At 44.2% G+C, this 16326-nt stretch overlaps 1 protein-coding gene across 1 annotated transcript in view; it reads right to left on the reverse strand.

Annotated features, from left to right (window-relative positions):
* Positions 1 to 16326, reverse strand: part of CCNY (cyclin Y) — a 109440-nt gene that overhangs the window by 20576 nt on the left and 72538 nt on the right. Inside the window, exons 3-4 of the mRNA XM_018057043.1 lie at positions 13201 to 13235; positions 6598 to 6698 (exon numbers count right to left, since the gene is read on the reverse strand). Coding sequence (XP_017912532.1) covers positions 6598 to 6698; positions 13201 to 13235 — 136 coding nt within the window. The remainder of the gene's footprint in view (positions 1 to 6597; positions 6699 to 13200; positions 13236 to 16326) is intronic.

The following is a 16326-nucleotide window of genomic DNA, read 5'->3' on the forward strand; positions in this document are numbered from 1 at the left end:
AGTTTGTTGTGATCCACACAGTCAAAGGCTTTGGCATAGTCAATAGAGCAGAAATAGATGTTTTTCTGGAACTCTCTCGCTTTTTCCGTGATCCAATAGATGTTGGCAATTTGATCTCTAGTTCCTGTCTTTCCTAAATCCAGCTTAAACATCTGGAAGTTCTTGGTTCACATACTGTTGAAGCCTGGCTTGGAGAATTTTGAGCATTACTATACTAGTGTGTGAGATGAGTGCAACTGTGCGGTAGTTTGACCATTCTTTGGCATTGTCTTTCTTCGGGATTGGAATGAAAACTGACCTTTTCCAGTCCTGTGGCCACGGCTGAGGTTTCCAAATTTGCTGGCATATTGAGTGCAGCACGTTCACAGCATCATCTTCCAGGATTTGAAGTAGCTCAACTGGAATTTCATCACCTCCACTAGCTTTGTTCATAGTGATGCTTTCTAAGGCCCACTTGACTTCACATTCCAGGATGTCTGGCTCTAGGTGAGTCATCACACCATCTCGATTATCTGGGTCTTGAAGATCTTTTTCGTATAGTTCTTCTGTGTGTTCTTGCCACCTCCTCTTAATATCTTCTGCTTCTGTTAAGTCCACACCATTGTGTCCTTTTGTCATTTGCATGAAAAGTTCCCTTGGTATCCCTAATTGTCTTGAAGAGATCTCCAGTCTTTCCCATTCTACTGTTTTCCTCTATTTCCCTGCATTGATCACTGAGGAAGGCTTTATTATCTCTCCTTGCTATTCCTTGGAACTCTGCATTCCTTTTCTCCTTTGCCTTTAGCTTCTCTTCTTTTCACAGCTATTTGTAAGGCCTCCTCAGACAACCATTTTGCCTTTCCACATTTCTTTTCCATGGGGGTGGTCTTGATCACTGCCTCCTGTACAATATCATGAACCTCTGTCCATAGTTCTTCAGGCACTCAATCAGATCTAATCCCTTGAATCTATTTGTCACTTCCACTGTATAATCGTAAGGGATTTGATTTAGGTCATACCTGAATGGTCTAGTGGTTTTCCCCACTTTCTTCAGTTTAAGTCTGAATTTGGCAATAAGGTTTTCTTTTTTGTGTTGACTTTGTCTGGTTTTGGTATCAGGGTGATGGTGGCCTCGTAGAATAAGTTTGGAAGTGTTCCTTCCTTTGTAATTTTTTGAAAGAATTTTAGAAGGATAGGCATTAGCTCTTCTCTAAATGTTTAACAGAACTCTCCTGTGAAGCCATCTGGTCCTAGGCTTTTGTTTTTGGGGAGATTTTTGATCACAGGTTCAATTTCAGTGCTTATAATTGGATTGTTCATAATTTCTATTTCTTCCGGGAAGATTAAACTTTTTTAAGAATCTGTCCATTTCTTCTAGGTTATCCATTTTATTGCCATATCAGTTCAGTTCAATTCAGTCGCTCAGTCGTGTCTGACTCTGTGACCCCATGAATCGCAGCACGCCAGGCCTCCCTGTCCATCACCAACTCCTGGAGTTCATTCAGACTTGTGTTCATCCAGTCAGTGATGCCATCCAGCCATCTAATCCTTGGTCATCCCCTTCTTCTCCTGCCCCCAATCTCTCCCAGCATCAAAGTCTTTTCCAATGAGCCAACTCTTCACATGAGGTGGCCAAAGTACTGGAGTTTCAGCTTTAGCATCATTCCTTCCAAAGAAATCCCAGGGTTGATCTCCTTCAGAATGGACTGGTTGGATCAGCTTGCAGTCCAAGGGACTCTCACAGTTGTTCATAATAGTCTCTTATCTTATAATCCTTTGTATTTCTGCATTGTCTGTTGTAATCTCTTTTTCATTTCTAATTTTGTTGATTCGATTCTCCTTTTTTTCTTGATGAGTCTGGCTAAAGGTCTGTCAAGTTTATCTTCCTAAAGAAGCAGCTTTTAGTTTTATTAATCGTTACTATTGTTTCTTTCATTTCTTTTTCATTTATTTCTGCTCAGATCTTTATGACTGCTCTCCTTCTACTAATTTTGGGGGTGTTCTGTCCTTTTTCCAGTTGTTTTGGGTGTAAAGTTAGGCTGTCTATTTGATGTTTGTGTCTTGAGGTAGGGTTGTGTTGCTATAAACTTCCCTCTTAGGACTGCTTTTGCTACATCCCACAGGTTTTGAGTTGTCATGTTTTCATTGTTATTTGTTTCTAGAAATTTTTTAATTTTCCTTTTGATTTCTTCAGGAACCTGTTGGTTATTTAGAAACATAGTGTTTAATCTCCATGTGTTTGTGTTTCTTACACTTTTTTTCTTATAATTGCTATCTGGAGAAGGCAATGGCACCCCACTCCAGTACTCTTGCCTGGAAAATCCCATGGACGAAGGAGCCTGGAAGGCTGCAGTCCATGGGGTCGCTAAGAGTCGGGCACGACTGAGTGACTTCACTTTCACTTTTCACTTTCATGCATTGGAGAAGGAAATGGCAATCCACTCCAGTGTTCTTGCCTGGAGAATCCCAGTGATGGGGGAGCCTGGTGGGCTGCCGTCTATGGGGTCACACAGAGTCGGACACGACTGAAGTGACTTAGCAGCAGCAGCAGCAGCAGTCTCATAGCATTGTGGTCAGAGAAGATGCTTGATACAATTTCAATTTTCTTAAATTTACTGAGGTTTGACTTGTGACCAAGATGTGGTCTATCCTGGAGAATGTTCCATGTGCACTTGAGAAGGTATATTCTTCTGCATTTAGATGGAATGTCCTGAAGATATCAATGAGATCCATCTCATCTAATGTTATCATTTAAGACTTGTGTTTCCTTATTAGTTTTCTGTTTTGATATCTGTCCAATGGTGTGAGTGGGGTCTCCTATTATTATTGTGTTACTGTCAATTTCTCCTTTTATGTCTATTAGTGTCTTATGTATTGAGGTGCTCCTATGTTGGGTGCATAGATATTTACAATTGTTATGTCGTCCTCTTGGATTGATCCCCTGATCATTATGTAGCGTCCTTCCTTATCTCTTGTGATATTCTTTATTTCAAGGTCTATTTTGTCTGATATGAGGATTGCTACTCCAGCTTTCTTTTGCTTCCTGTTTGCATGGAATATATTTTGCCATCTTCTCACTTTCAGTCTATATGTATCTTGAGGTCTGAAGTGGGTTTCTTGTAGACAGCATATATATGGGTCTTGTTTTGTATACATTCAGCCAGTCTGTGTCTTTTTGTTGGAGCATTTAATCCATTTACATTTAAAGTAATTATTGATATATATGTTCCTATCGCCATTTTCTTAATTGTTTGGGGTTGATTTTGAAGATCTTCTTCCTTCTCTTGCATTTCTAGACTATATAAGTCCCTTTAACATTTGTTGTAAAGCTGGTTTCATGGTACTGAATTCTCTTAACTTTTGCTTGTCTAAAAAGCTTTTTATTTCTCCATCATTTCTGAATGAGATCCTTACCAGGTACAGTAATCTTGGTTGTAGATTTTTCCCTTTCAGTACTTTAAATATATCCTGCCATTCCCTTCTGGCCTGCAGAGTTTCTGCTGAAAGATCGGCTGTTAAATGTATGGTGTTTCCCTTGTATGTTACTTGCTGCTTTTCCCTTGCTGCTTTTAATATTCTTTCTTTGTGTTTAGTCTTTGTTAGTTTGATTAGTATGTGTCTTAGCATGTTTCTCCTTGGGTTTATCCTGTATGGGACTCTCTGTGCCTCTTGGACTTGATTTGACGATTTCCTTTTCCATGTTGGGGAAATTTCAACTATAATCTCTTCAAAATTTTTCTCATAGCCTTTCTTTTTCTCTTCTTCTTCTGGGACCCCTATAATTCGAATGTTTGTGCATTTGATACTGTCCCAGAGGTCTCTGAGACTATCCTCAGTTCTTTTCATTCTTTTTACTTTATTCTGCTCTCCTGAAGTTATTTCCACCATTTTATCTTCCAGCTCACTGATTTGTTCTGCTTCAGATTCCTTCCAGAGTATTTTTAATTTCAGTAATTGTGTTGTCTTTGTATGTTTATTCTTTAATTCTTCGAGGTCTTTGTTAATTGATTCTTGCATTTTGCCCATTTTGATTTCAAGGTTTTTGATCATCTTTACTATCATTATTCTGAATTCTTTTTCAGGTAGTTTGCCTATTTCCTCTTCATTTATTTGGACTTCTGTGTTTCTAATTTGGTCCTTCATTTGTGTAGTATTTCTCTGCCTTTTCATTATTTTTTTTTTAAACTTAATGTGTTTGAGGTCTCATTTTCCCTGGCTTCAAGGTTGAATTCTTTCTTCCTTTTGGTTTCTGCCCTCCTAAGGCTGGTCCAGTGGTTTGTGTAAGCTTGGTATAGGGTGAGATTTGTGGTGAGTTTTTTATTTGTTTTTCCCCTGATGGGCAAGGCTGAGTGAGGTGATAATCCCGTCTGCTGATCATTGAGTTTGTATTTTTGTTTTGTTTGTTGTTTAGATGGGGCATCCTGCAAAGGGTGCTACTGTTGGTGCATGATGCTGGATCTTGTATTCAAGTGGTTTCCTTTGTGTTAGTTCTCACTATTTGGTACTCCCTAGGGTTAGTTCTCTGGTAGTCGAGGGTCTTAGAGTCAGTGCTCCCACTCTAGAGGCTCAGGGCTTGACCTCTTCATGTCCCTCTTCATCAGAGTCCTTGAGTAGTTTCATTGCTTGTTTCAACAAGAAGAAAACCCACCAACAGGGAACTATGGGCATCTCAGTAAGAGGGTGCTAAGAGTGTACAGCACAGGGAACTCTACCTGGTGCTCTCTGGTGACCACTTTAGGCACATAATCAACATCACAACATCACAGTAATGAGACAAACTGATACCATATACCAGTCGTCAGTGTCTACAACGAGGAGAGACCAAGTCGATGTGATGTTTTCTAGAAGAGTCCAGCATCTGTGGTAGTTCTTAAGACAGGTTAAGTTTTTATTTTTTTGCAGATACAAGTCATGACCTGATGAGACTGAGGGTGTCAGGTTGGACGTTCCACCCTTTGCATGGGAGACTCTGCTCTTCCTCTTGGTTTATTAACCACAGGTGACACCTTCAAGAGAATTGGAAGGCAGAGGTCCACAGACGTCTAGGGTCCTCAGCCTTGGCTACCCATGAAACCCTCCTGGAGGAGCTGACAATCCAGATCCTAGATGTGTGGGGCCAGACACACCTCGTGGGGCCCTTAAGCCCCTGTGGGGGCCTTGCAAGTGCAGTATGGCTAAAACCGCTGATGCACAAACCACACACATGACTTTGGAGCTGGCACCTCCCAGACTCAATACCGAAGTATCCAACTGTCACCCAGATTTCCTGCTGGGCCCCTGAGTGTCTGTGTCACAACCAGGGGCAGTGTCAAGTCATCCCCAGAGGAAGTGCTGAGCAACAGAGTCGGAGGCCCAGGAAACCCACTGGCCCCGGAAGGCAGGTCTCAGACCCCAGGGAGGCTGGGCTCCAGGGCTGGAGTGGGTGCTAGCTATCAGGTCTCCAGGCTCCCACTCCCCAGTACCTCTCGTTCTTGGCATGAAGCTCCCAGGGCAAAGTGGCTTGACCAAGGGCAGAACAGTGGAGCGAGGGCACACATGGTCCCCTAGCTGTGAGTGTCCATCATGGGGTGATGCCCACTGGTCACCACCATACCCTCTATCACCAATGGAACAAAGGAAGAAGCTACATTCCCATTTAGGTCTTAGAGACATGCAACTCAGCCAACTCTCCAGGTGGGCCCACCTCTCACCTTTCCCCTGGAGGGGACACGGTCCATAGAAGACTATCCCAGTCTCCACTGCCTAGCAGGCCTAACTCACTGTCACATATGGGCATGTGCAGGAAAGGGTTTCTAGACCTGAAGGCCTGGCCCAATGGAACAGAAAGCATCTTATTTAGAGAGCAAACACTCACTGCACACAATGGCACAGAGAACTGTTAAACATGGATTCTCCTTAAATTAGTACAGAGGCAAAATATCCCAGGTTTTTCATAGTTAAGCCTAGATCAGATCCCCAGCAAGTGGGTCTCTGTAACCTCAGTCAAGGCTTCCTACTACAATGCTGGGGGGCACACTTCAGGGAAAACCAGCGTTCCAACTCTCCCACTTCCCACTTTAAAATAAGGGAGCTGAAGCCCAAAGGGAAAGATTTTAATCCAAAGACTCCCCTTCCTCCCTTAAACCCCACTCTACAGCAGAAGCCCAAAGCAAAGGGTCCTCACTCCCATCCTCCCCGCTGGGGAGGGAGCCAAGGTCAGAAGCCTGCTGTCCTTGCTCCAGACAAGCACACTTCCACAGTGCCAGGCCTGCTCTCTACTGCAGCCCCAAGTCAAAGTGGGACCCATCACATTCTGACGGTAAAATTCAAGCAGAGTTAGGCTGGGATGGAGTTCATACAAACTGGGAAGGCAGAAAGCATGCACAAAAATAAAACTATGCTTAACTCACAATTTCAAGTCATTGAAAATTGTGGTCTTTTTTGTAAATGGTAATATACATAAATATTTTGAACACCTCCAAATTTTAACTCCCCAAATCACATTTTTAAAAGACTCCCTGAGTGTCAATGTCTTCCCTCTACCCAATCCTACCACTTACAGACCCCACAACCGAACAGTTAGCTAGCAGGTTAAGGAACAGACAAGACATTCAGTGAAGGAAAAATGCGTATACCCACCATTTAATTGTATACTTGAGGTTTGGTTGACTGACTGTGCTATCATCTAGGAAAATAGTCGAGCAGGAGCTGTATTTCCTCGCTATTTGTCCTGGAGGATGCTACAAAAACAATGGCAACAAGACAAGAACAATTAAAAAGGGGCTCAAAATTCTTCCAAGGAACATCATCCCCTTCACCTTGAGACCAGCCTATAGAGGAAAAGTGTCTTACCAAGAAATGTTAATACTATCATCAAGTACAGCACAAAACTTACTTTCTTCCTACAGCGGAATTCCATGTTCTTCCTTATAAAAAAGTCACCACCACCACTCCAGGTCTGAAACCTCCATCAGCTCAGCACACTCCCAAAATCGAGCATCAAAGGGTGTGCTGCAGAGTCCATAAAAATCACTGAGAAACAAGCAGCATGTACTCATCTCACCAGCAAAAGCCCATGCTTCAGGAGGCAACCTTGTGTGAGGCGCCAGAATTAAGACAGGAGTCCACAGCACCCATTTTTTCCTACCCCTGAGGTACAGTCAATTTGGGGACCATGGAAGATGCAGCCACTGTTAATTTAGAATCTCCTACTCTTCAATTTCATGAGGTGAAGATGTAAAGAAAAAAGTACTCCTTTAAGGGCAAAATACATTTTAAAGGTGAGAGTTATCTGATGCTTTTGAAAATATGACTTCAGGTGGGGTGCCTGTGGCAGCTGTGCATCTGGTTCTTTCAGGCTGTGTAAATTTTGAGCTCTTTGGAAAACTTTAGAACTGAGAACTATACTTCTCAAACATACTGCTAAAGAAAAAGAATTTAAATTACACGCAGATGACATCTAACTGAACAGCAAGCAGATCAGGCAATTGTGGGCAATTTGACTAGTATATATCAATCTGGATCATTCTTGCTCAAAGCATGCTTAAAAAAAAAAAAATCAAATCATCCAAACCAGTTTCGACTGGCCTGGTGCTATGCTGACAATCAAAAGTGTCATTTTCAGCAACCAAAACAATCAGTTCCTTAAGGATAATAACACTGCCCTGACTCAGCTGCCCACCCCCAGGGAAGCCCTTAGTACCCATGGTTTATGAACATGAAGGGAGCCTTAAAGCTCATCAGAGACCAAACGCCCTGTTTAACATTTACTTCTTATTTAATAAGGTTTCCCATGTAATAAGGGCTTCCCTTGTGGCTCGGCTGGTAAAGAATCTGCCTGCAATGTGGGAGACCTGGGTTTGATCCCTGGATTGGGAAGATCCCCTGGAGAAGGGAACGGCTATCTACTCCAGTATTCTGGCCTGGAGAATTCCATGGACTGTATAGTCCATGGGGTTGCAAAGAGTCGGACACGACTAAGCGACTTTCACTTTCACATGTGATAAAATTATGGAAATATGCAACAGCCTGAGAAACAGAAGTCAGTGTTATAAACAATCTCCCCTCTTGCTAATCGTCACTCCCTGGGGCATACAGTTCCTAAAACTCCCACCAGAGGGCACTGCACCACTGAATCACTACGACCCTCTGGAGCGCTGCTTTTACGAAGGGCATGTAGGTCAGGAGGAAATAACCAGAGTCAGGGAATTCAAAAGATAAGGCTTGATCTTGGCCAATGTGTTTAGGCACACATTGTTCTGTGCCTGTGTAAGATAACACGCACAGCTGTGTCCAACTCTTTGCGATTCCATGGGCTGTATGTAGTCCTCCAGGCTCCTCTGTCCATGGAATTCTCCAGGCAAGAGTACTGGAGTAGGTTGCCATTCCCTTCTCCAGGGGATCTTTCCTTCCCAGGGATTGAACCTGGGTCTCCTGCATTGCAGGCAGAATCTTTACCAACTGAGCTACTAGGGAAGCCCTGTGTAAGATAAGGGCACCAAAAAAGCCTGTCAAGTTCAAGTTTCTTGACTGCAATTTTAACATGGCATTTTTCACGTCTATCAAATTAATCACAACAGTTTCATTAAGACAAGCCGGAGACATTAAAAACCATTTTGATCTCTTTTGTAGGTCAGGTAGCAATCACACTTAAGTCACAGACAAAAACTTGCAATCTAATAATAGATATTAACATGTGCGCCAAGTTTTTAAAAAAATTCTTATGAAATTTTCCCCACCAATGGAAAATCTACTATAAACAGAAACCTTAACAGATATACTTAACACAAAAATTCAGTAATTAGTTGATATATTAAAGAATCTTTAGAGATACAAGAGAATTATTATTTAGGAATAATCACAACAGTGAAGCAAAGGACAGCAATGACGGGCTTCTATTTGTGAGGTTTCCACTGTTTCCTCTGACACAAATTTCCTCAAGATGAAAATGTGATAGGAACAGCCAAGAGTAAATGGTTTCCCTAAGAAAACATGAGCGCTAGAGTTAAAGAGAGAGGTCAGTGATACACCAGGTCACAGAGTGGGCACTTCCTCATCCTTTCAGGAGTAGAAGTACCCTTTGGGGTCACAGGGTTAACTGGAAACTAGCACCCCCAGGGGCCAGTCCTGCCTGGGGATCCCCATCTGTTAGTCTGAGCCCTCTATCACTAAGGGCTGGTGTGCCAACGGGGGATGCCAACTCAGCTTTCTGACTCTTTGCAACCCCATGGACTGTAGCCCACCAGGCTCCTCTGTCCATGGGATTCTCCAGGCAATAATACTGGAGTGGGTTGCCATTCCCTTCTCCAAGGGGTCTTCCTGACCCAGGGATGGAACTCGGGTCTCCTACAGTGCAGGCAGATTTGTTATCATCTGAGCCATCAGGGAAGCCCCCTTCAAACTATCTAGTAATTTCTAAATTGAACAGAAGTCCTTGGCATTGTTATAATAGGGTTAAGTTTGAAACCCTATTTGGGCATTAAGTCATTTGCTAGAAGGGCTACAAGGTTCACAGAATGTATACTTCTCTTGATCTGACATCCACCCCCCACCAAAAATAAAAAAAAAAGAGCTGAGAGAACAAGGATCCCTCCACAGAAAGTCTCCTGAGCCCAGGGCAGCTCCCCTGCCTGGTTCCTGGTTTGAACTCTTTCGTGTGGAAGAGGCAGGCAGGAACAGTGCTCAATAAATTTGTGTTCTATTAGGAGCAAAGCTCCCAAAGAGGCAAAAACAAAGTTTAGAATTTTTAAAATTTCAGTTCCTGGATCACATTCACTTCATTCCTTAATTTCTATGGCTTAATACTTATGAAAAAACTAAATCCGTACTCAAAATACCAGAAAGACTTTGATCAGTTTTGCTACTGAACTTGGAAAAGTCAACAAAATTTACTCACAAATCTAATGAGCAATAACAACATCAACATATTCAGATGGTGCTAAAATCACTTGCAAATCACCTTCTGTTCAGTCCACTAGGTAAACAGGCGGACCAGGAGTCATTTTACAAGATCAGACAACTATGACTTCAAGACTTTTTCAAGGTCCCCCTTTTATCAGCTGGTAGATTTAGGGCTTGAACAAAATTCTTTTGGCTCCAAGTCCAGCTACAAATGTGGCTCTTGTTAAACTGATAAGGTTCTACATTCCTTTGCAAAGTTTTTACAGCTACCACCTGTCTCAATATTAAGACAAATAACTGTGATTATTTTGCTGAGGGTGAAGGAGGCTGGCCATTCAACTCCTGACTCACTCTGTTTTAATTTTTTCTTTAACTTAGAATGATCAATTCCCTTCAGGTATGCTGTCATCAAGGGGAGGAAATGTCATGGAAAAATTAGGCTAAAGCAAAAGATGTGCATTTTCCCTAGGTTTCAGGAGAGAGATTCCAGATTCTCAGCCACTGACAATGCCACCCACAGTTTATAATCAGAGACTACCGCATTTTAATTAAACGATTCATTAAAACAGCTAGCCAAAACTTCAGCAAATTTTAAGCTATGAACTTTAAATAAAGCCCTTTACACAATCTTTGCTAAAATACCTAAGTGTCTCTATTGTATTAAATTTTCATGTAACTGTTGATCAGATAATTACATCTAAAACATAGTGCTATTAGAATATTAATCTTTATACTTTGCCCTGGTTTAACTTACTGTTAAAACTCCCCCAAAGGGTTTATCCTCAAATAGCTTCAAGATTTAAAACCTATAATTCTTTTAGAAGAAGCTCCTTTTACTTTGTAAGTCTCTTGTCAATTCTCAACCAGCAAGCGGTGCCCTCTTTACCAGCCAGGGGTTCCTTCTTTTGGCCCCTTCCTTGGAGGGTGTATCCAAAGTCAGCTTCCATCACTTGCTAGACTGTGTTACTGTCCTGGATCCAGAAAAAACCTTGTTTCTCTCCACCTGGTAGAAGCTATTTCCCTGTTGTGACCATCACCCCTCACCTTTCCTCACATGGCTTACCTACGTCCAACTGCTTTTTCTTAAATAGCAGCCTCTTTATAGATTGTCTTAGCAGCATGTACTAATAAGTAGGTTCTTCAGAAACTTGAAGGGTAAATTAAGAAACAACATCCCTCACAATAAAGCAAATAAAAAACACAACGGATTTTATAAACAAGGGCAAAGAACAATGGTCATTCCAGAGTTCAACAACAAAAGAAACTACAAATGTTAGTTGGGGCCCCGATTCAGAAAACAGCGCTCTCTGTCTTCAGATAAAAAGCTAAACAACTTGTGTCCGGGTGGCGCTTGGTATGACTGTCTGAGGACTGAATGGCCCGGGTCAGCCCCCTGGGCCCCAGGCTGGTTCCACTGCTCAGATGGCTGACTCTTTGTGCCTCACTTTCCCCATATGGAAGACTGGAGTGACACACAGTACCTCCTGGGCAAAGTTATCCAGTACATTAAACTAAAGAACAGAGTCTGACACAAACATGGTATAAAACGTTCGTTAGACTGTACTGATGATTATTACCACTTATTGTCTCTTTATTGCCCTAACTTATGACACTCGAGTGTCTCAAAACTTGAAAAGCACAGCTGGTTTATTAGCCTAATTGAACCTGCAGGTACTTCCATTCCAGTTCTACTTCAGTTGGTTGACGGCACATTCCAGTGGCTTCTCCCAGCGTGGGCAGAGCTGAGATGCTACTGTGCAATGTGGTCTGGAGGGCACGCTGTTACCCGGGCATCTATTACATAAGGCAGCACAGAGGTTTCTTCTATAGGCATGAGCACATCTGAGCACATTCCGACAACTGTGCTTCCGTTCTTTGTCTCGGGGGGCGAGAGGCTGGCAGGGGTGAGAGGACACGCTGAGTCAGGGGGCACAGCTTGGGGGATAGGCGCCAGGATGGTGCGCCGCAGAGCATGAAGTCATGGGGCACGGGGGAGACACGTGGGGCGTGCGGCTGGCACAAGGGCAGGCCTCCCCTCCGGCCACTGGCATGGGCTGCAGTGACCGGCAGCGGTGGTCTACAGGCTCCTGGGCAGACATGCTGACTGGGGGGCAGTGCTCTAGTGCCCCCGGCAAGTGAAGAGGCGGGAGTGAGACCTACAGAATGGGGTCAAACCTCTCAGCTCTCTAGGTCCAGGCAGATACAGCTTTCAAAAAAACCAAAAAGGGCACAGCAGTTTTCCGCATATTATCCTTAAGACACAGCTCGTAATTTCACAGATGCTTCACACTGCTGCGGCAAAACTGGAGAGGGCCAGGAAAAGGCCGCGAATTGCTGTAAGAATCTGATAAAAACTATAGGGCGTCTCTCCAACCCTGCGACCACTGCCTACGAAGGACTCACCAACCTCCTATGGGCTGAGCCCTTGGGGTGCAAGGGTCTGGCTATGAATTTCCTTTCAACTGCATTTTGCCCAGATTTTCAAAGAGCAGAAGAGGCAATACTATGGCTTTAAGTCTGTTTAGCACAAAGCTCTAGTGCCTAAGATCCACAAACACTTAAATGCAGACAGTTTAGAAATCCTGAGAAAAACCCCTGAGAAATCAAATACATCATTCTTGTTTTCAATATGAGAATTGATGGCATATACTTATTTGGTAACACACCTACTTCATCAAGAGGCCTAAGTTTAGAGGATTAGGATGTGTGGCCATAGTTTTCCTGGTGGCCGGGCACCACAGTCCTGGGGGGGTGGTGGCGCAGCTTGAGATCACCCCTGGGCAGGGTGGAGGGAGGCTGGCTGCACCCACTGATCAAAGGAGAAAGATCAAGTATCTTTATGCCTGGCCAGCAGGGCAGGGAGACGCTGCTCAGAATGGGCAAAAGACTACAGCTGGGTTTTTTTTAATTCGTTTTAAAATTCAAGTGTTGTCTAAGTTCATCCTTTCTTAGAGCATCGAAGGAAAACGCAGACTCTACTGCACCTATAAACAAGGGGGAAGAAAACATGTGTTTGCTTATTCAAATGGGACAGAGTTAGGAGACAGTCACTTGGGGGAAGGGAGGCAGGAAAGGACCTGTGGGATCTGATGTCGCCCTGTCCACGCACACCAATCGAGGAGCAGCAGCAGCCCGGGGCTTCAGGTCACACACTGGCCCTGGTGATAAATGCCAAGCCGTGCCCGTCCAGCCACAGGCCAAACAGAGCACGAGTGCCCTGCAGCCTTCTTCACACTCTTCCACGTGCAGACAAGATTCGCGGACCACTTCCCCACCGCACACACAGTGTGGATGGTCTCTGGACAGTTATTACGAAGAACACAGGGGAACAGCTCCACTTACATGGTTAATGAAGAGACTCTTGCGCTTTTCTCTCACTGTGAAAACAAAAGATGCAACAGAAATGTTACACACCTGCGTGCTAACCCCTGGCAGGTTGCTGAGGATGGGCCTCTGTGTCAAGGTCCCATCCTTCCACCAACCAACATATCCAGCTGCTCAGTTACGACTTAAGAAATGCGACCTGCACACATGCAGATGTGACCTCTGCTAAGACAGCAGAACATGAAACCACATACACCACAGCACCCAACAAAATCACTGCACCACAGTTAACTGAGTGGTAACGCCAAACTAAAGAAAACAGTAACTAGTAAAGCTCATAAAATTCTGCATGTATCCACTAATTAAGATTGTCAACAAAAAGCAGGACTGTTTATTTCTAACCAAAACAGACCCATACAGGTCCATACTACTAGGATGAAATAAGAGACAACACAGTGACTAGACAACAAATGATAACAATACTATCCATAACTGGATTAAAACACAGGACACTGGACGTCCGAAGCATCGCTGGAGACCAGTTACTCTCCACGCCGGTGCTGGGGGCCTCCCAGAGCACCCTGCCTCCCTGCAGGGAGGCCGAGCAAACTCACAACAAAAGTACCCCTTCTCAGAGGTTGTTCTCACGCTGGTGTCTGTGTGGCAGGGTCAGCACCCCACCTTCGTTTCCCGGACCTCAGTGTTTCTCAAAATTGGGGCCCTCAACCTCAAAGATGTAGAGGGGGGAGATAGGGAACCCAGAGGAGCTTTTTAACAACCTAGTATCACTGAGTTTTGCATTTTCTTTCCTGAAAACTCCCTTTTGAGAGTATATAGAGTGAGAGTTCAGTCAGGAAGATCCCCTGGAGAAGGGATAGGCTACCCACTCCAGTATTCTGGGGCTTCCCTGGTGGCTCAGATGGTAAAGAATCTGCCTGCAATGCATGAGACCCACTTCGATCCCTGGGTTGGGAACATTCCCTGGAGAAGGAAATGGCAACCCACTCCAGTATTCTTGTCTGGGACATTCCATGGACAGAGGAGCCTGGTGGGCTACAGTCCATGGGGTCTCAAAGTGTCAGACACGACTGAATGACTGTGCACAGCACAAAGTAATAGTTGGACCATAAAGAAGGCTGAGTGCCGAAGAAGTGATGCTTTCAAATTGTGGTGCTGGAGAAGACTTCTGAGAGTAGCTTGGACTGCAAGGAGATCAAACTAGTCCATCCTAGGGGAAATCAACTCTGAATATTCATTGGAAGAACTGATGCTGAAGCTGGAATGCCAACACTTTGGCCACCTGATGTGAAGAGCTTACTCACTGGACAAGACCCTGATGCTGGCAAAGACTGAACGCAGGAGGAGAAGGACGACGGAGGATGAGATGGCTGGATGGCATCACCAACTCAATGGTCATGAGTTTGAGCAAACTTGGCGAGATAGTGAAGGACAGCGAAGCCTAGCGTGCTGCAGTCCATGGGGGTTGCAGAGTCGGATGGGACTTAGTGACTGAACAACAACATAGAAATCAATCAACACAGTTAACAAGCAGCTCACTGCAGAGGACAGAGATATATTTAAACCAAAAGGAACATCAGCTGAAAGGAAAAGGGCAGGTGAGGCTCTCTGACTGAGTGTGGATGTGAGGTCCTTGTCTGTGAGGTGCTGCGCCTGGCATGCAGAAGAGACCCGCGGCTGACCCCTTGCCCACTTTCTCTAGGCTCCTGAGTGTGTCAGCTCAGCCCAGGTGCCACCAAATGACAAGAGCACTGGACGCGAGTGACAGTCATTCACAGGCTTTAGGGTGTACTTTCCAGAAACTCCTTACTTTTAAGGCACTCCCATGACCAGGTGACAAACTCTGACAATTAAGTGGACTCTAATTCCTTACTGTCAACAGAACTGAAGGAGAATAAGGCTGAACTGCAGCGATTAGGAGGGATTCTGGATGATAAATCCCTTGGAGTTTCTGACACATAAACCAAGTAGTGTAGAACCTATGGATTATTCAGTGTTTCACTGCAAACACATCCCCTGAACGGGGCTGGTAGAAGAGCCGAGTGGGCAAGCAGAGGAGGAGGAGGTACAGGAGTGTTCGCTCTGCAGGCTGGGAGACAGGACACCGCACAGACATGGGTGTCGGTTCCTCTTCCTTGTTTTCAACCTGTTGAGACTCAAGTAGATACTTTACACTCAAAGGGAAAACCCAGCATTTGAGGAATGAAGCAAAAACAGAAGGATGAGAGTTGCCAACTCTCCCCAGTGATCGGTGGAGGAGGGGAGGGTGAGAGGGAAGGGGTAGATGCGTGCCCCTGACTCACACCTGGGGATCCTGTGAGGTCAGAGGACCCTGCCATCCGTCTCCCTGTGACAACCAAGCCACGTGTCATCCACTTAAGAGCCTCTAGTGCCATTCCATGTGAATATAGGTAAAAAGCTTCTGACTGACGTTGGTCTGTGCCCTGAATTCACAGGAAGTGAGAACCAAATCTGAAAGTGTGCCAGATTCGTGTGACTTGTTTTCATAGTACTATATTAAGTGCAAAGACTTGCTTTTGACTCTCATTTTTCATTGTCCAAAACCTTCACCCCACCACCACTTTCCTGCCTGGCAATAACCTCCCTTCTCCATGGGCTCCCACTTCACCAGATGAAGAAAAAAACGTCCTGCTTAGCTTCCACCCAAAACATTCAAAACTTAAATCACAAGGATTTGATGCCTACAGTGATTTATTCTTATACACTTAAAAAAAAAAAAAGGCACCAAATTCTCTCAGATCTCATCACTGGCCTGCTTAAATCAAGATCACCAATATTATATCAGCAATATGCTACATCAAAGTTGTCACCTAGCCATAACTGAGGAGTTATCAGTTCTTAAAATGAACTCTCTTAAATATGTTTGATTACTTTTCTAGTCAACTTAGGATCTTCTCAAAATGAGACCTTAGCAATTTGACAAGAGTCACGGCTAGAAGCCCCAGGACCTCAGCACTGTCACTGCAACATGATTCAACAGATTCCTCCACTGCTCTTTTCTGCAGGAACAGGCTATGTTCACTGTATTGTGTGTTTTATCTCTCCTTTGCAGCCAAGAGCCAGGGAACAGCGACATAAGTCAAGGGCTAAAAAGAGGGGGAAATC

Source organism: Capra hircus, chromosome 13 (assembly GCF_001704415.2).
Source record: "Capra hircus breed San Clemente chromosome 13, ASM170441v1, whole genome shotgun sequence".
NCBI lineage: Eukaryota > Metazoa > Chordata > Mammalia > Artiodactyla > Bovidae > Capra > Capra hircus.